General features: G+C 37.0%; 1 protein-coding gene, 1 long non-coding RNA gene and 1 other non-coding gene across 3 annotated transcripts; 1 reads left to right on the top strand and 2 right to left on the bottom strand.

Moving 5' to 3' along the window:
- Nucleotides 1-1647: 1647 nt before the first annotated feature.
- Nucleotides 1648-1752, bottom strand: LOC125473782. The gene has a single exon (XR_007255609.1). It is a non-coding gene; the product is annotated as a small nucleolar RNA R71 (small nucleolar RNA).
- Nucleotides 1674-7379, bottom strand: LOC125473764. The gene is made up of 2 exons (XR_007255606.1): nucleotides 7079-7379; nucleotides 1674-1969 (listed from the first exon to the last, which is right to left on the bottom strand). It is a non-coding gene; the product is annotated as an uncharacterized LOC125473764 (long non-coding RNA).
- Nucleotides 7380-12781: 5402 nt separating this feature from the next.
- Nucleotides 12782-15906, top strand: LOC103936521 (B3 domain-containing protein Os01g0234100-like). The gene is made up of 7 exons (XM_009346371.3): nucleotides 12782-12924; nucleotides 13014-13079; nucleotides 13735-13772; nucleotides 13876-14047; nucleotides 14146-14352; nucleotides 14827-14908; nucleotides 15011-15906. Exons 1-7 carry the CDS (start codon nucleotides 12835-12837, stop codon nucleotides 15658-15660), a joined length of 1305 nt encoding a protein of 434 aa, XP_009344646.2. The 5' UTR covers nucleotides 12782-12834; the 3' UTR covers nucleotides 15661-15906.
- Nucleotides 15907-19418: the final 3512 nt, after the last annotated feature.

Raw genomic sequence — 19418 nt, 5'->3', positions numbered from 1 at the left:
TTTGGCAGACCTAGGGTTAGAAGGAGGGAGAGAGGAGAACGCATGCAATTTTTGGAGAGAAGATTTTGGGCAAAGTTTAGAGATTTTCAGATTTTATTCTACAAGGTGTTTTCTTTTCATTCTTTTTCTATTTCAATAAAGACTATGATTTTTAGTATGAATATGCGTAACTAATTCTTTTTGCTAGGGCGAGGCCATGATCCTTAGCAAGAATATGTAGTCTCTTTTTACTTTGCTTATGAATTTATGCATGTAGGTTTTGGAATGTTAATCACTGTGCTTTAAACTATCTATTTGTCTTAGTGATTCGCGACCATTAGGATATTTGGAAAAGTTATTTGATGCAATTTTGGTGGAGGATTGTCCCTAAAATTGACTAAAGCTTCTTGTGGTTAATATGTGTAACCTCTTAGGATGGACGACACGTTTTAAGGGTTATATGGTTTTTTTTAAGAAGGTTTTCATAAAACTTAATGAGTCTTGCATGTTCACATTCGATCTGAACACCACGGACGGGTTGCATGTTAGATATACATTCTATGTTGGAGGTTCCAAGTAGGATATACTCTAGGAAAACCTAACCTTCAAAACATACATGTATGGTTCGTAAGTAATTTAGAAAAGCTACATAGGATTGTTAGGGTGACGGCAGAACCCTAGTACTTTCTCTCTTTGAATCCTAAAAATTGTTTCCCTTATCTTTCTTTAAAGTTGTGGTTTTTAAGTAATCTTTCTAATTAAATTCGTTTTTTCTTAGTTTAGGTCATTAAATCACCTCTTTCAAAAGAAAAACTTTGTTTTAATTAATTAGTTGAGAATTGATTTTGCTTTGATCTCTTTAAATTAATCCTTGTGGAAAACGACCTTGCTTGAGCCAATTATACTACAATAACCTTGTTTCTCTTGCAAGTATTTTAGGTGTTTTTAACCCTTTTACGCAGGTGGTAAAAATCCTATCAAGAAATTGGCGCCGCTGCCGGGGATTGATTTTAAATAGATTTTTGTCTATCATATTCTCAATTAATTATTCCCGTATATAAAAAATAAAAATAAAATATTTAATTTTCATTTTTTTTTATTCTCTGCAGATTGTGCATGGTCTGTACCAGATCACACAAACAGCAAATTGCAAATTTTGATCCAGAACCTGAACGTACTGCCAGACAGAGACTTAGAAAGCAAAATCTACAGTGTGAACCTTCACTGCAGGGAACAGTTTTGCATAATCGGTTTACTGGGGTTTTGGACAGCGAGGAAGCTATGGCATTTGTTCTACCAACAGCGGGACAACCACTGAGGGAATCTTTGGCTGCTCATGCCACAGAGGTGCCCAGCTGCATTACCTATCCTGAAGTTGAAGATGGGTCTACGTTTGAGATACGACATCATATGTTGGAGATTCTACCTTCATTTCATGGTTTATCAACAGATGATCCTAACATGCATCTAACTGAATTTCTAATGGGATGCAAAAACATTTTGGTGAGAGGATTTTCAGCAGAATCTATCAAACTCAGACTTTTTCCGTACACTTTGAAGGATGGTGCAAGGAGATGGTTACTCACACTACCATCTGGAAGCATTACTTCGTGGAACCAACTTAGTGCTGCATTTTTAAGCAAATACTACCCAGCTTCAAAAACACTTGATATGAGTACTCAAATTTTAACATTTGCTCAGAAACCTAATGAAGCAATTCATGAAGCATGGGAACGTTACAAGGATCTACTCAGGAAATGTCCACATTCAGGCATTAATGGTGACACTCAAATGAATTTATTTTACAGAGGGCTGAATTTGACTACTAAGACTCTTGTTAATGCTTCTTGTGGAGGAACGTATTCAGACAAAAATGCACTGCAAGCGTATCAATTGTTTGAGAACATGGCGACAGAATCTCAACAATGGGCAATTGATATACCTCAGACCAGGGGTGTTTTTGAGATGTCTAGTGGCTCACCTCATGTATCTGCACAAATAGAAAAGATGGAGAAGAAGTTAGAAAATTTTGATGCAAAATTTGACATGCTTTTACAAAGAATGGCAGCACCTATGCAGCAGGTTGCTGTCCAGCAGCCTACTGCAGCCGCCTGTACCATTTGTGGCATTACAACACATGATTTTATGGGTTGCCCACATAGGGACGCATACCCGGAGCATGTTACAGAGCAGATTAACGCATTCAATAATTATCAAAGGCCTAGAAATGATCCGTACTCAAATTTTTATAACCCCGGGTGGAGAGATCACCCAAATTTCAAGTGGAATAGAGATCAACAGGTTAAACCACAGTTTCAACAACAAATACAGCAACCTGATGCTCAAGCTAAACCTTCTTGGGAAGTCGCAATTGAAAAATTGGCAGATCATACTAAGGCAAGTTTTGATGCAACAAAACAAGAAATTCAAAAAACCAACCAAAACATTCAGAACATACAAGCAACAATGAAAGATCTACAGCAGCAAATGGGGCAGCTTTCACTCCAGTTTTCAGGCAGAGAACCAGGAAAATTTCCCAGCCAAACTATCCCAAATCCACGTGGAAATGCAGATTGTAATGCTGTTAGAATATTGCGTTGTGGTAAAAGTTATGACAACCGTGATGCAGAAAATAAAGAAAACAGTGCTGGAGCTTCACGGGTAGCACCTGTGCAGCCACAAACAGGTTCTGAAAGTTCTGCAGAATCTACCCAACCACTGGACAGATCCAAAAATACTGCAGTGCCTACTGCAGAAAATGCAGAAAAGTCAAAACGTGTTTATGTTCCACCTATGCCATATCCCGAAAGATTGAAGCCACATGCAAAAGATCAACAATTAACAGATTTCATGAAGACATTGGCTAAAGTTCAAATTAATCTGCCATTAATTGATGCAATCAAGAACATTCCTTCATATGCCAAGTTTTTGAAAGATGTGTGCACAAATAAAAAGAAGCTTGTGGACTTCGAAAAAGTGATTCTCACAGAGCAGTGCAGTGCAGTGCAGTTCTATTACAAAAGCTACCACCAAAGAAAAAAGATCCAGGGAGTTTTACAATTTCATGCACAATTGGAAATTCTGAGTTTAAACGTGCTTTAATTGATTTGGGTGCTAGTATTAATTTAATGCCTTTTTCTGTTTTTAAGCGGCTGGGACAAGGAGAAATCAAACCAACATCTGTTATTTTACAGTTAGCAGATCGTTCGGTTGCTTATCCTAGGGGTATTATTGAAGATCTTATTATTAAAGTGGATAATCTCTACCTTCCAGCAGATTTTGTGGTTTTGGATATGGATGAAGATATGCAAACACCAATTATTTTGGGGCGCCCATTCATGGCAACTGCTAGAACTTTGATAGATGTGGAAGCTGGCACATTGACGCTTAGAGTACAAGAACAATCTGTTGTGTTTAATTTATTTGAAGCAACTAAGAGGCCTAGTGATATGCAAGATTGTATGAGAGTTGACGTGTTAGAAGGCATCATGCATGCAGATATTATGCCCAGTTTGACAGCAGATCCACTGTTAAAAGTTTTACATGGTTTTGAAGACGCCAAAACTGAAGATGAAGAAGCTTTTGAGTATGTTACAGCTTTGGAAAGTGTCCCTTTACACCAGCCAAAGTGGAGGCACGTTTTTGAGAGTTTGGGAGAACCAAAAATGCCATTACAGCCTTCAAAAATACAGCCACCTAAGCTGGAAATGAAGCCATTACCAGCACACTTAAAATATGCTTATTTAGGTGCTAATTCTTCACTGCCAGTTATTATTTCTGCAGATTTATCTCCAACTGAGGAAGACAAATTGCTGCGTATTTTGAGAAATTTTCAAGATGCCATTGGGTGGACAATTGCAGATATTAAGGGGATCAGCCCAACACTCTGTCTGCACAGAATTTTGATGGAGGAGGGTGTCAAACCCACCATTGATGCTCAATGCCGATTGAATCCGATCATGAAGGAAGTTGTTCGAAATGAGGTTATGAAGCTTTTAGATGCTGGAATGATTTATCCAATTTCAGATAATAAATGGGTAAGTCCTACTCAAGTGGTACCTAAACGCACTGGAATTACAGTTGTGACAAATGACAATAACGAGCTTGTGCCTACACGTTTAACTACTGGGTGGCGAATGTGCGTTGATTACAGGAAGATCAATACAAGTACTAGAAAGGATCACTTTCCGCTACCCTTTACTGATCAAATGTTGGAAAGATTGGCTGGTCGGGCTTTCTATTGTTTTTTAGATGGGTATTCAGGCTACAATCAAATTCCAGTTGCACCGGAGGATCAGGAAAAGACCACATTCACCTGCCCTTTTGGTACATTTGCTTACAGAAGAATGCCTTTCGGATTATGCAATGCACCTGCCACATTCCAACGATGCATGATGAGCATATTCTCAGGTTTGGTTGAACGAGTTGTTGAAGTATTTATGGATGATTTTTCTGTTTTTGGGGATTCGTTTGATCATTGTTTGCAGAATTTATCTTTGGTTCTTGAGCGTTGCAAAGAAACTAATCTCGTATTGAATTGGGAAAAGTGTCATTTTATGGTTAAACAAGGAATTGTTTTAGGGCACTTGGTATCTAGCAAGGGTATTGAGGTTGATAAAGCTAAGATTGATGTTATTGCTAAGTTGCCCTCTCCTACTACTGTGAAGAGCATTCGTTCGTTTCTTGGACATGCTGGGTTTTACAGACGGTTTATCAAGGATTTCTCCAAGATTAGCCGACCTTTGTGTAACTTATTGGCTAAGGATGCACAGTTTGTTTTTGATAATGCATGCTTGGAGGCTTTCAACAAGTTGAAAACACTCTTAACTTCAGCACCGATTATTGCAGCTCCGGACTGGAACTTACCTTTTGAACTAATGTGTGATGCATCAGATTATGCAGTTGGGGCAGTTCTTGGACAGCGAAAAGACAAGATTCCTCAAGTCATTTATTATGCTAGCAGAACTCTCAATGATGCACAGCTGAACTATGCAACCACTGAGAAAGAATTGTTGGCAGTTGTTTTTGCATTAGAGAAATTTCGTTCGTATTTAATTGGGGCTAAAGTAATTGTCTACACAGATCATGCTGCTTTGAAGTATTTATTATCTAAAAAGGATGCTAAACCTCGACTTATTCGGTGGATTCTTTTACTTCAAGAGTTTGATTTGGAAATTAGAGACAAAAAGGGCAGTGAAAATGTGGTGGCTGATCATTTATCAAGATTAATAAATTCTGCTACTGCAGAAGAAGACACATTGCCTCTCAATGAAAATTTTCCTGATGAACAATTGTTGGCTGTCCAGCACAAAACACCATGGTTTGCAGATTTGGTTAATTATTTGGCCAGGGGAGTTATTCATCCAGATCTAAGTTATCAGCAGAAAAAGAAATTTTTGGCAGATGCAAAATTTTATTTTTGGGATGAGCTGTATCTGTACAAATACTGTCCAGATCAGATTATTCGTAGATGTATTCCAGAAGAGGAACAAGACAGTGTTTTAAAGTTTGCACATCATTATGCTTGTGGTGGCCATTTTGGGCCTACAAGGACAGCAGCTAAAATTCTACAAAGTGGGCTGTTTTGGCCTTCTCTTTTCAAGGATGCTCATAACTGGTGTAAATCTTGTGATCGTTGTCAGAGAGTGGGAAATCAGTCCAAACGGAATGAGATGCCACAACATGGTATTTTGGTTGTTGAATTATTCGATGTTTGGGGTATTGATTTTATGGGACCATTCCCATCTTCACATGGCAATCAATATATTTTGGTCGGGGTTGAGTATGTTTCTAAGTGGGTCGAGGCGATTGCAGCACCAACTAATCAGGGATCAGTGGTTCTAAAATTCCTCCAAGGGGTCATATTTCCACGATTTGGCATCCCGCGAGTTATACTTAGTGATGGGGGTAAGCATTTCATTAATAAACAGTTTGCTGCATTACTTGCAAAATATGGGATAACTCATCGTGTTGCCACTCCTTACCATCCACAAACATCAGGGCAGGTTGAGGTTTCAAACAGGGACATAAAGCGTATTTTGGAGAAAACAGTTGGCTCCACTCGTAAAGACTGGAGTTTGAAATTAAATGATGCATTGTGGGCATACAGAACAGCATTTAAAACACCCATTGGGATGTCCCCGTTTCGGCTTGTGTATGGCAAAGCTTGTCATTTACCTATGGAGCTAGAGCATAAAGCGTTTTGGGCTATTAAGGAGTTAAACTTTGCTTACGATTCAGCAGGGGAAAAGCGTAAGCTGCAGCTCAATGAGCTTGATGAAATTCGCCAGGAGGCTTATGAAAATGCACGCATATACAAAGACAAAACAAAGGCCTTCCATGATAAACAAATTCTCAGGACAGATTTCCAGCCAGGGCAGAAAGTGTTGTTATTCAGTTCCAGATTAAAGTTATTTCCAGGGAAATTGAAATCTCGATGGAATGGACCCTACTTGGTTACTAAGGTTTATCCTCATGGAGCAGTTGATATTACAAGCCAGATTAATGGCAACACATTCAAGGTGAATGGTCACAGGCTGAAACCATACTTAAAGTCACCCTTTGACAGTGCAGCCGAGTCTATGACTCTGAAGGATCCAGCAAGTTAATCACCAGGCTTCTGTTCAGTCTAGCTACAGACATTAAATAAAGCGCTTATTGGGAGGCAACCCAATTTTCTAACTTTTTCATTACTTTCTGTTTGTTTTTTTTCATTATTTTCCGTCTAGCTACATTTAAATTCCTAGGCTATCATTTAGTGTCGACAATCTAAAAAAAAAAAAAACAAAGAAAAGTTCAAAAAAAAAAAAAAAAAAAATTAATAATAATAATAATTCTTATTTTACTTGTTTAATTTTTAGTTTACAGTTAGTATTTTCTATAATCTATCTCTGATCTTATAATGTGGGTTTTTGCAGACAACAAACAAAGCAAACAAGCATGTATACACAGAGAACTTATTTTAGGCTGGAATCACGCACCCAGTGGCAAGTCTACATTACCATCAACCACATTCCTAGACCATGCCGACATATAATGTAGAAATTACAAAGCTCTTGCAGAATCATAGATCCAGCCACAAAACGATAGAACGTTATACCTCTGTTTTGCTACGCGGCCATTCTTCCATGCACGCCTTAGCCGCCATTGAGCTGCTTTTGGAGATCTCCAGTGTTCCTGCAACAAAAAAAAAAAAAAAAAAAAAAAACATCAAGTTGATACATACTGAGGAGCTATCATTATTGCTATGCAGATCTACGCCATTTAGTTTCGAAGATGCCGGGTATGCCATTATTTAAGTTTTGGGGGGTGAGTTCTTTATCCATCCTCAGAACGGGTCAAATCCAAAAAGTTCGTACATATGTTCAGGGGTGATCCAGGTTGTCATTCACGAATATTATAGGGAGAAGCAGTGTTTTAAGTTCCAAATGGTCCGCATACATGGTCCCTATACAGATCTCAGTGTTATTTCTTTTGTCCAGCAACTACAGTGTCCAGTTATTATTTATATCAAGTTTGGGGGTGATCTCACAGATAATACACCCATGCAACCCAGCAGATCCTCAACATGCAGGCATACCACAGTCACATAAGAGTATGAATTGTTACCTTTGGTTTTCGATCCGTGTTATTTGTGTCTGGCTTGGCTGTTTTTCGTCATCCAAGTTTTCGAACTCTGCTGTGTGCATAAATAAGAACACGGATGGATGTTATATTTTTTTTCGCCCTTTGGTCAGTCACATCACAGAAAAATGTTACTTAAAATCTAGAATCAAAACCAAAGTGTAGGGGAGACTAAGTTTCTACCTGCTGATGGATGAGTTTTGGAGTATTAGCTATGGATCTATGAAGATTGGGTGTTGGTGCCTTACTTTTGCTGTGGATCCAAGAGTCCTCGCAGAGAAAAGAGTTGCATGTGTTAGTTCTTTACTTTTCCCATCAAAATAAGCTCTCTAGCATACAATGGCAGCAAGGAAAGAGTTTTACCTTTGCGATTTCGGGTTGTGTTACCGAGACATTGATGTTGCAATGAGGTTGGAGGAGCGGCTAATGTTTTCCAGTATAGAGGAATGAGAACCATTTTAAAGAAAAGAGGGTTGAGAGAAATGTGAGACCTCTCCGTTTCTCTAGAGCAAAAAGGCTTAGGATTTCTTAATATAATTAGAAATGAGAGAAAGGAGAAGTTTTGAAATGGTGAGCTCTGGGCTCGAGGTTAGAGAACATGATTGCGCAGCTGAGGGTTTTGAGAATGCATGCCTGCCACTCGATTTGGGTTTGATATATTCATACGCTTCATCAGAAACGATGAGGGAGTAAAGAAAGAGCCGTTTGGCTCTAGGCTCGAGGTTACATGTGCAGACATGGGAAGGGAATCCTAAGTTTTTTTTCACAAGCCGGTAAGCGTGGGGGTGTACGGATGCATTCCGTGTGTCTCCCGTGCTTTTGTATTTTTTTTTGGGCCATCACGTTTGTCCTGCATAATGGGTTTCCACCCACATGTTTTTCAATGGACCCTTGTGTAATCTTTCCACTGCCAAATGTTTGTCCAATGCCCAAAATTTTCAAACTCCAACCCCAAATGCTCAGTCAGCCTATATAGCCCAATTCCAGGTCACGGGTTCGATTCCAGGTGTGTCCACTTCCTTTTCTTTTTAGTTTATTCTTTTGTAGTGTATCATTTTATTGGTCGCTTGTCTTTTGTTTTATTTTTCATTTGTCTATTTCTAGTTATTTAGGGAGGTTATTTACTTTTATTTTGTTGTGTTAGTTTATTTATTTTCTTTTTGTTTTTCTTCTATTTTCCACACCTTGAGGACAATGTGTGATTTAAGTTTGGGGGTGGGAATTAGAATTTTTAGGTTTTTAATTTTTGAATAAAAAAATAAAAAATAAAAATCATTCTTTTTAAGTTAATATCCATAGATTATTTTAACCGTTAGAACAAATGGACATGGTGAAGGTTAATCTCACAGTAGAGTCTTTTCTATTTATCGTTGCTTAGACACTAATTCATGGGTTATACTTTGACAATTTGCACATTCACATCAACATGGTTTGTGGGGAGTGAGATTGAAACACTTACTTTTAGTCTAAGTTTAATTTTAATTTTTGTTCTAAGCGAAGTTAGTTATTGTTATGAATAAAGTAATAATTGTTCCACCCGAGGTTTTGCCTAGTAACCGGGCCAGTCCTGCCTAATCAGCAGTGATTCTCGCGTCAAACGGTAGAGTTTTGGCATGGGGCGGGGTGGTTAGTCGGTTTTGTAGCCTTTCCAACTCGAGTTAATAAGTCCTTAGGGGTGTTCTACACCTAGTGCCCTAAAGCCCTTGTGGTTTAGGAGTCATTGACCTAAAGCTCGCTACATGGGTTGGACAGAAAGCTTAAGTGAATTGACATTGCACGACCACTACTGTTACTGAAAAAAAAAATAGAAAAAAAAATATAATAAATAAATAGTTATAAAAAAAAAATCGAAAAACAAATAGCTATCTTTAAAGTTAGTATGAGTGAAATAAAAAAGGACAAAAGGTAGAGGTTTTAGTCGAGTCTCCTTAACCATGTTGGTTCACTTTTCACCAAAGGAAGTTCATGAATTCTTTTCTAATTGATTCTAAATGGTTTAGACTCTATGGTGGGATTAGCTGAATCTTTTGAAAAGATGTTCTGGTTTTTAACGTTTTCTATGGATTGCAACTTTGAAGGGAAAATTTTTGTCATTTAGTTTTAGTTAAGTTCTAGTTTGTTAGCTTTTATTTTTGTTTCCTAGTTTAATTTTGCTTGAGGACAAGCAAAAAGCTAAGTTTGGGGGTATTTTGATGAGTCGATATTATATTATATATTTCACCCTATTCTTAGTATAATTTGGTAATTATTTTGGTAGAATGTTGATACTTTGCTTTATATTCTCAACGTAGGACATTAGACTTCCTCTGGAGCAAAACATGACCAAACGGACGAATTTTGGAGTGATTCAAATTGGAGGACATTCGTGTGTTCCTTAGCTTGTTCGTGTCAAAATCTCAACAATTTCTACTAAGCGGTTATTTTCTGGAGATTAAATGAAAGAGCAGTGCGCGATGCTGGAAATTGACGTTTATGGGTTTAAACTGCATTTTTGGAGCCAAAGATGACCTCAGATGGGTTCGTGGCCTTCTGGAGAAGTGTTCAGAATAGTCGAAGCTTTAAATCCAGCTATTTTGGGCCCATTTTGGAGCTGATATGGGTCCAAAACGTGGCTGTGCAAGATTTTGGGCGAATTTACCAATTTAATTTAGGATTATGTTTCCTATTTTATTTTAATTTATTTAGTTCCCTAGTCTTATTCTAAGACCATTTTTTATCAGGAGGGTTTAAGGAGGGTAGTATAAATAAGCCTTTTTGGCAGACCTAGGGTTAGAAGGAGGGAGAGAGGAGAACGCATGCAATTTTTGGAGAGAAGATTTTGGGCAAAGTTTAGAGATTTTCAGATTTTATTCTACAAGGTGTTTTCTTTTCATTCTTTTTCTATTTCAATAAAGACTATGATTTTTAGTATGAATATGCGTAACTAATTCTTTTTGCTAGGGCGAGGCCATGATCCTTAGCAAGAATATGTAGTCTCTTTTTACTTTGCTTATGAATTTATGCATGTAGGTTTTGGAATGTTAATCACTGTGCTTTAAACTATCTATTTGTCTTAGTGATTCGCGACCATTAGGATATTTGGAAAAGTTATTTGATGCAATTTTGGTGGAGGATTGTCCCTAAAATTGACTAAAGCTTCTTGTGGTTAATATGTGTAACCTCTTAGGATGGACGACACGTTTTAAGGGTTATATGGTTTTTTTTAAGAAGGTTTTCATAAAACTTAATGAGTCTTGCATGTTCACATTCGATCTGAACACCACGGACGGGTTGCATGTTAGATATACATTCTATGTTGGAGGTTCCAAGTAGGATATACTCTAGGAAAACCTAACCTTCAAAACATACATGTATGGTTCGTAAGTAATTTAGAAAAGCTACATAGGATTGTTAGGGTGACGGCAGAACCCTAGTACTTTCTCTCTTTGAATCCTAAAAATTGTTTCCCTTATCTTTCTTTAAAGTTGTGGTTTTTAAGTAATCTTTCTAATTAAATTCGTTTTTTCTTAGTTTAGGTCATTAAATCACCTCTTTCAAAAGAAAAACTTTGTTTTAATTAATTAGTTGAGAATTGATTTTGCTTTGATCTCTTTAAATTAATCCTTGTGGAAAACGACCTTGCTTGAGCCAATTATACTACAATAACCTTGTTTCTCTTGCAAGTATTTTAGGTGTTTTTAACCCTTTTACGCAGGTGGTAAAAATCCTATCAATTAACATAATGTTCATTGTGGCTGCAACGCCTTTAATAGAGGTAGTTACATATAAAAGCTTGAGGTGTCGCAGATTAATGGCCAAATCATGAGCAAAAATTTAAAAAAAAGTGACCTTTAACCATACCTCTTACTTGAGTGTTTCAGTTAGATCAGTTGTCACAAAATCAACCTGGGCCATGTCTCCAACTTTAACATCCCCACTAAGTGCATTTGGTTGGCCTTCTTTGAACTGAAACTCGGGAAGAACGTGCACCATGCTAATCTCCATATTGTCCATAATTGAATGGCCTATGGCATTCCTTTGGTCTTCATCAATCCAATAATTCCCCTTTGCTGGGCTCCCCATCTTCATCCTTAGCATCTCACTCTTGAGGTTGGAGACCTTATTTAGATATCTTTGAGGCGTCTTCAGGGAATGGGGACCTAGTACCTGAATCCTTCGTGGCCAATTTTGATGCAATATTGTATTTTGCCTCACCAGTCTTTGACATGTCTTTCTCTCGAGTTGCCCTGCGAAATTGGAGCTGAACTACACTCATGGATCATGAGCGTCGATAAACGAATTAAGTCACTCAATCCGTTCCAGCTCCGCTTAAGTTAGACCAAAAAGACTAATGGCCGAAAACACTTGGAAGTTCCCACGAAGATATTGCAAGTCTTCCATGATAAAAGGGAGCTCTTTATCATTGACATCAGTGTATAGGTTGAGACCAATTTGAAAAGGTTGAGACCAATTTGAAATTATCCCTTTAAAATTGGGTAGTTATTCGTACTTAACCCTACTTTTTAAATAAATGATATTGGATAAAATAAGCCTGACCTATCATGCTTCATGCTACAACATACAATCACAATGGCCAAAAAAAAGGGGGAGGGGGCCTTAAAAACTTGCATAAATAACAATACATGTAATTGGGATGCCCGGGTGATCACAGGCCTACAAATGCGTCACTTCGTGTTTTATTTTCATTATGATAATGATTTAGAACATCACTTTGGCGTCCAGTTGCATATAAGTGTGAATAATGCTAGGGAGATCAAATTTGTAACTCAAATAATATGTCACCAATAAAAAATAAGTACGTTAATCAACACTTACATAATAATCTAATTATTAACATCCACATCATTTGGTTTATAAAATTTGATTCAGAAATTTCTCTCTAATATTACTGATAAATTTTTTATAAAAAAGAATAATTACAAAGTGAAATTATGACTGAGTAACTTGCTTACCATCACGTGATTAATTTAAAATACCGCACGTGATTTTAACCTTCCATTCGATGTCACTTGTACGGTTATTTCCATTTTGGTAAGTTAAATACGCGGTTTGGACATGTCTCCAAGCATCCCCTATTATTTTTTAAAATTGGCTCCATATTTGAGGCCAGATTCTTTTGAAATTAAACGGTCCTTTTCATTTCCCCCCTCTCTCTCTTACACATCTGTCTTTCTATATCAATGCCAATTGTAGAGAGAGAGAGAAAGAGAGAGAGAGAGAGAGAGAGAGAACATGGTGGAAGCAATGGCTATTCTACAAGACCAGAAACAGAGCTCCACTAACCCACTGCTACTGCTACCGCCGCCGCCTCCACCGCATGAGGTCCACTCTCTCTATTTGTTTCTCTCAGATATGATTTGCATTTTGCTTGTAATCTGAGTATGTGACCTTTCGTTTCCTAATGATTGCAGGGTATGGCAACCGAAAAGCCGTTTGGGCAAAAACCTCCATGCCTCCAACTGAAGACTACAAGCAACGTGAGAAACAATAATATATGTTAATTTTTATTTTTTCCGATTTTGTATTGGGTTCTTGTTATTTCCGATTTCGAAAGCTACATGGTTTGATGATTACCATTAAGTTCGAAACTATATAGATTAATTTCAATATTTTCAAGCTATAAGCTTTTTGACATGGGAATTTCGATGAAATCTCCATCTCAGATGGCTATCAGACGGCGAAGAATTAAATTTTAGAGAATTGATCAGCAACGTAATTAAAATATTAGGGTTTAGGCCTGTAGCATTGATGCAATCAAGCGATCAACGAAAAAATTGTGTCGTTTTTAGGCCTGTGGCGCTCCTTAGCGAGATTCTGAATACCACATTCTTGTAGTTATGGAATTTTCGATTTCTTGTCAGTAGATTCAGTATGAGGATCCTCTCTGGATCTTGTGAGGATCCTCCTCATATCTTATCCGTTTATCGTATATCGTGCGGCCAATTTTCTTTAGGTACTATTTGTGTTTAATTTTAAATAAAAAAAACAAAATGATTTCTGGCCGCGCGTGTACGATGAAGGAATAGGATATGAGGATCCCTAGGATCCTAACAATGAGGATTTGGATGGAATCAAAATCGGTAGATTCATACACTGAACTAACTCAAATATTTTGCGCGTTCTTGAATACAGGTGTTGAATGCTAAAACTAATCCCATTATGTTGGAATGGTCAGTGAATTTATTTAGTTTACTTTGTAATTTGCTTTTACTTATTAAAACTATTTGTAATAGTTATAAAGTAACATTGGACCCTCAATCTTTGTACCAATAGTCGTAAACGAAAGACCCCGGTAAGAGTTACAGTAGAAAGCTTATATGAGAGCTCCCAAGCTCGGTCTTCTGTTATGGAAAGAGCAAAGAAGATCGAAGCAAGCCTAAACCCCAGGTTTCCTTCACTACTCAAAGTTATGATGCCGTCACAAGTTTCGGGAGGATTTTGCCTCGTAAGCCTCACTTGCTCTTTTCAACAATTTGTGCAGTTATCTGAATGCATTGACTAATTAGGATGATATACATATTTGAACTAACTTTGGTTTGGCAGAATCTTGCTACGAAATTTCGCAGGGAACATATGCCAAAACAAGATTCAATGATTGTTTTGGAAGATGAAAATGGGAGAGAATTTGAAACAAAATATCTTGTGGAGAAGGGTGGACTGAGTGGTGGATGGAGAGGGTTTTCAATTGCTCACAAGATAATGAAGGGAGATGCTGTGATTTTCCATCTGGTCACTCCTTTCAAATTTAAGGTAACTGATGGAAAGTTCTTGAATTTTTTGTGTGGATTCTTTGTTTAATAACTCCGAATTGTTATATTCTAAGTTCCCTTATGCAACATATTAACATATAATTAAAATCGACGAGCTCAGAGAAGAGAAATTCAATTCCTTAAAAGAAATGATCATAGGCTTGCAAACCTAGTCTTGTAAATCAGAGTTTCTCTAAATGTAGAACTATATATAGACGATAGATTTCAGCGATGCCATTATGATTGTGACAAAGATGAAAACATTTATTCCACGATTTAAAGAAACAAGGTCACATAATTTGGTAATTGTACATTTTTTTTTCAGTTTGTCAAATCGTTTATCTTAAATTTAGGTGGGGTTTCCCTTGAATGGAAATTTTGAGAAAAAAAAATAAAAGATTTATATTATTGCTTTGAGATGCTACTTCTGAATGCATACGAGATACTCAATTCTTTTGCTATCTATTTGTTGCAGGTGTATATCATTAGATCAACTGAAGTGGACTGTAATTTTCCCCTTATGAGGGTAGATCCTCCCATCAAACAGGTGGATACGGGTAAGTTGTTTCAAAACTCATCAAATTACGTGTGCCAAGTGACTTCGTAATTATAACTAACTCTTACTTTTCTGATCCCTTCATGCGATTTAAATCATACAGGAGGCGTTACTGCACGTGGAAAGGAACGTGAGATTTTGGAACCTATTCCGCAGGAGAATGCAATAGTCTGTTATACGGACTCTGGTCCAATATCAGATCAGTCTGAAAATGATTGTGTAGATGTTGGTTCTGAATTTCTGGATGGTCTTAGACTTTCAGAGTCAGTTGTCACTTTCAAAGAAGTGAACTGTTTGGAGAACTTCAACGTTCAGGTCAATGGTTTAATCATAAACTCTGAATTTTCAAAATACATCATGACCAAGTATTATGAGCTTTGCTGCAGTCAGAACTCCTTCCTTCATGGACAACTTCTCGAGGGTCTGAACTGTAAACTGATTGCAGGAGTAATTTCTGAGACAGTTAACATTGCAGATGCCATCAGGGCCTGCAAGATCACTATCCCGGAAGATTGTCTTTCGACCTGGGATAAGACTCTGAAAGCCTTTGATGATTTAGGCATGAATGTTCGGTTCCTGCGTGCCCGCCTGGACCAGCTTGCAAGTTTTGCTTCAAAATCAAGAAGACCTAAGGAGGCAAATGTTTTGGAAGTAAAAGAGGCCATGGATAGTCGACTTGACTCTGAGATTGAGACTCCGAATTCAGAGGAGCAGGAAATTATGTTCCAAGAGGTGGCTAAAGCCCCTTGGTGATGGGAAAACTTCAAAGAATCTGGTCACTTCTTTTTGGGTGTTAACTTAAAGATTATCGTGCCAAAGCTACATGAGGAAGAAATGCGCGTCTTGTGCCGTGATCACTCAGCTTTTTGGTTATTTTACAGGAGATGATCGATCTATAGCGGAGCTGCAGTTATTGTAATTTGTACTGCAGATATTTTGGGTAATTTTCATCAAAGAATAAAGTGCATTGGTGGCATCACAAGTGTTTACCTTTGTGTTTTTTCTTTGGCAATTTCCATTCTTGGAATTATATGATATAGAACAAATTGTAAGATCAAAAGCTCAGCCAATTTATTTATCTATTCTACTGAATTATTAAATGCTACATGCCGTTTGAGTTAAAAGCTCAGCTTTTGGATGCAACACTTAAATCCTTCTCCAAAATATTTGATTTAATGTAGCTATTATTATCTTGTGTGTTTTTTTTTTTTTTTTTTTTTTGAAAGAACATGTAGGTAGGTATTATTACTAGCACAAAAATCAGTCTTCCTTGAGATACACAACTGAATAGATACTATATTCACATTCAGTGTGATCGTAATTATGATTCCCGAGCCTCTACATTTTTCTTTGTTGCATTAAGCCGCATTTAATATTAACTCTTACGATGATCTAACAACTCAAAACATAACACGTCAATGAGGTTTATTCAAAACCAAAAAGGCTAAATCCAAATCGTAGGCTATTTAACTAGCATTCAGTTCAATTGCAAAATTTTTTCCCAGAAAAGTACTAGGTCATCAATTGCTGAACCCCGAAGTCTTTATAGAAAAGGGAGGAGATGGTGTGGCTAATCGTGACGGGGGAGAGACAGAAACATAACGACAGTTTAGAAAATAATAAGCAAAATAAAAATGAATTTAGTGCAAAATGGTGTGTCAATTATTATTATTATTTTTGGTTGAGATGTGTCATGTTTTGAGTTCTTAGATCATGGTAAGAGCTATGATGAAGTGAAATGCAGTCAAATGCAACAAAATTAAATACAAAAACTTAGAATCCGAAACTTTACATTGTTTTATCAATTTATCAATTCATGATAAGTCACATGACAAAAGAGAGCAGTAAAAGCTTAGTTAACTTACAACCGAATGCGCTCCTTCTAGTCCTACAGCACATTTTAACATATGTCCCATGCTCATCGTACAGTAGGTAAACTTAAATTATTATTGGGAGGGAAGTCTATTGGTATTTTATATTCTTTCTGGGAAAGTGGAATAGCATTACGCTGAAAATGGCTAGAAAATTACTGTTCTTACCTATATAGTTTCTAAAATACACTATTATGCTTGAAAATTAACTCCAACTACCACCTAGCCTTTCCTCTAAAGAAAGACTTAAATAAAATGGGTTCAGAACTACGTGACGTCTCTGATAGGAGCATATTTAGGCAACTTAGTTAGTTTGTTTTCGTGCATTTATGTTGTTAGTTCGTAGTTATTTTAGTAGTTTAAGCTATTTTCGTGTGTTTTTAGGTTCATATGGTTAAGGAAACAAAAAGGTGCATTTTGGAGCAAAATTGGACTTGGAATGGATAGCTTATGCTTGGAGCAAAAGGAATGGACGAAATTGAAGACCTAAAGGAGTTAGGATTCCTAATCACAAGAGGATTCCTAATCACAAGAGGATTCCTAATCAAATGAGGAATCCTAGTCAAAGAAGGTTTCCTATTTGAAGTAGGAAAGTTAAGCCAAGGTTTCCTATTTTGGTTTAACCTTTCCTAATCCTAAATGTCCTTAAATTCCAGCAAGTTTGAAGGCACCTTATGTATTTTAGGACACAAATAAAGCTTCCCTTGCAACCTAAATTCCTTGCCGTGGCCTTCCTTAGTGTCTCTCTTCCTTGCCGTGCAAGGGAGGTCCTTATTTCCTATTTTAAGTCATTAAAACACATTCCTTTTTCACCTCAAATTCAGCCACATCTCACATACCTTTTCTATTCCAAAATCTTTGCCTAATTTCAGAAATAAAGAACATTCCCTTTCTTGCAATCCAAGGCCGCAAGTAACATTCCCTTTCCCTTTGATTTCTGACTTTGTGTTTCCTTTTCCTTAGGGATTTGGGGTTAAATCCTTTCCTAAACTATGTAATAAACTCTAGGGATTCTTTCTTCCATATAAATACCAAGGCCGCACCTTTCATAAATCCCTAATCACCCTTCCAAACAATCTGCCCTCATTCACACAGAAACACATCATTGCCGCAGCCTTCCATCAATCCTTCCACCATTCATATACTTCCATACCTTCACCCAAGCCTCCATACACCATCCCTAACCCTTGCCGCACCACCCTACCCTCCTAAATCCATTCACAACCCAGAAAATCATCCACAAAATCACCCTAGACTCTTGTACCGTGACTTAGCAAGGAAGAAGAGAAGAAAGACAAAGCCTTGGACGTTTGTGCATTCAAGTTGGAGTGTTGGAACGTTTTTAGGTGTAATCTATCTTTTGTTTTCAATGTTTAATTCTATTTTCCTTTGTTTTGTTGCGAACATGAGAGGCTAAACACGTTTTAGCTAGGGGATGCTTTGAAACCATGATTACGTTTATAATATGAGTTGATTAATTCCAGTTGTGATTTCATAAATTGTGAATGCAATTTACTTAACCGTTTGATGGATAACTTATTCTTGTATGTTGATTAGGGAGGCCTACTTAATTTGCATGCTTGAATTTGGTGCTAGAATATAAGGGAGTTTCACATAATCGTCACAAACTTATATTCACAAGTAGTTAAGGTTGTTTTCACAATCATGTTAAGTAAATTCCTAGCATGAGTATCATGATGTCATAGTTACAAGTGCTTTGTCAATACTTATGATTTCCATTGAACGTAATGATCTTTGATTGTATCTCTATTATGATGTCATGTAGGGGACTTTTGAAGAATGCTTTGGGTTGTCGTATGATGTCATCCAAGCCAATAACTTAAGGGAAATCTGAGGGTTAATTAGTGATGTCACGGTTAATCTGGGGTGTTGAGGTTCATGGTTTATCGGAAAAGCAACTGGAAATCAATTTATGTTTGAATGTATCATGTGTGGAGAAGTATCCCTTGGCTATTTAATCATCCATTGGTTTTTCCCAAATTCGTCAAAATCTATTTTAAGTCTTTAATTTACTTGTTTTCTTTTAAATTCGTCCAAAACCAAATCCCCTTTTCTTACTTGTTTCAAATCTGTCCAAAAGTGTGTTTTTGAGTCTTTTGAGTCAACACCAATTGTATTTTCGTCCAAATTGAGTCCTAGAGTCTAAATTGAGTCTTTTTTATTGTTTTGAGTTGTTTTGAGTCTTTGAAGTTTGTTTTGAGTCATACAAGTTTAGTTAAGAGTCTTTTGAGTTTGTTTAAGTGTTTTGAAGCATATTTTTACATCTTTGAGTCAATTTTCATTAGATTAGCAATCCCTCCTAATCCCCGGCCTAGAACGATCCCTACTTATATCTATACTACAATTGTTAAAAAGAGGGTTTAATTTGAGTGCTATTATTTATCACATCAGTCTCTTGTCCAACAACGTATTGTTATATGCAAATTTTTCTCTACATGACAATATATTATTGAATTGAAATGCCACATGATGATAAATTCGTTTAATTTAAATTGCCATTAACCATCTTATCATCTTTCCATTATTCACTCTTTATCTCCATAACCATAAAGTTGGAGAGAAAGAGAGAGTCCATGGCCATGGCTGTTCTTCAAGACCAGAAGCAGAAGCAGAGCTCCT

Source organism: the organism of the source record quoted next, unplaced genomic scaffold (assembly GCF_019419815.1).
Source record: "Pyrus x bretschneideri cultivar Hongxiangsu unplaced genomic scaffold, Pyrus_bretschneideri_v1 Contig96, whole genome shotgun sequence".
Taxonomy (NCBI): Eukaryota; Viridiplantae; Streptophyta; class Magnoliopsida; order Rosales; family Rosaceae; genus Pyrus; species Pyrus x bretschneideri.
This window is presented reverse-complemented; position numbering and strand designations above follow the sequence as displayed.

Excerpts from the sequence above, each read along its gene's own strand:
- LOC103936521 (XM_009346371.3), top strand. The coding sequence starts at position 12,835 with ATGGTGGAAGCAATGGCTATTCTACAAGACCAGAAACAGAGCTCCACT. Across the intron at positions 13,773-13,875 it reads AATCCCATTATGTTGGAATG|TCGTAAACGAAAGACCCCGG; the intron begins GTCAGTGAATTT and ends TTGTACCAATAG. Across the intron at positions 14,048-14,145 it reads TTTCGGGAGGATTTTGCCTC|AATCTTGCTACGAAATTTCG; the intron begins GTAAGCCTCACT and ends TTGGTTTGGCAG.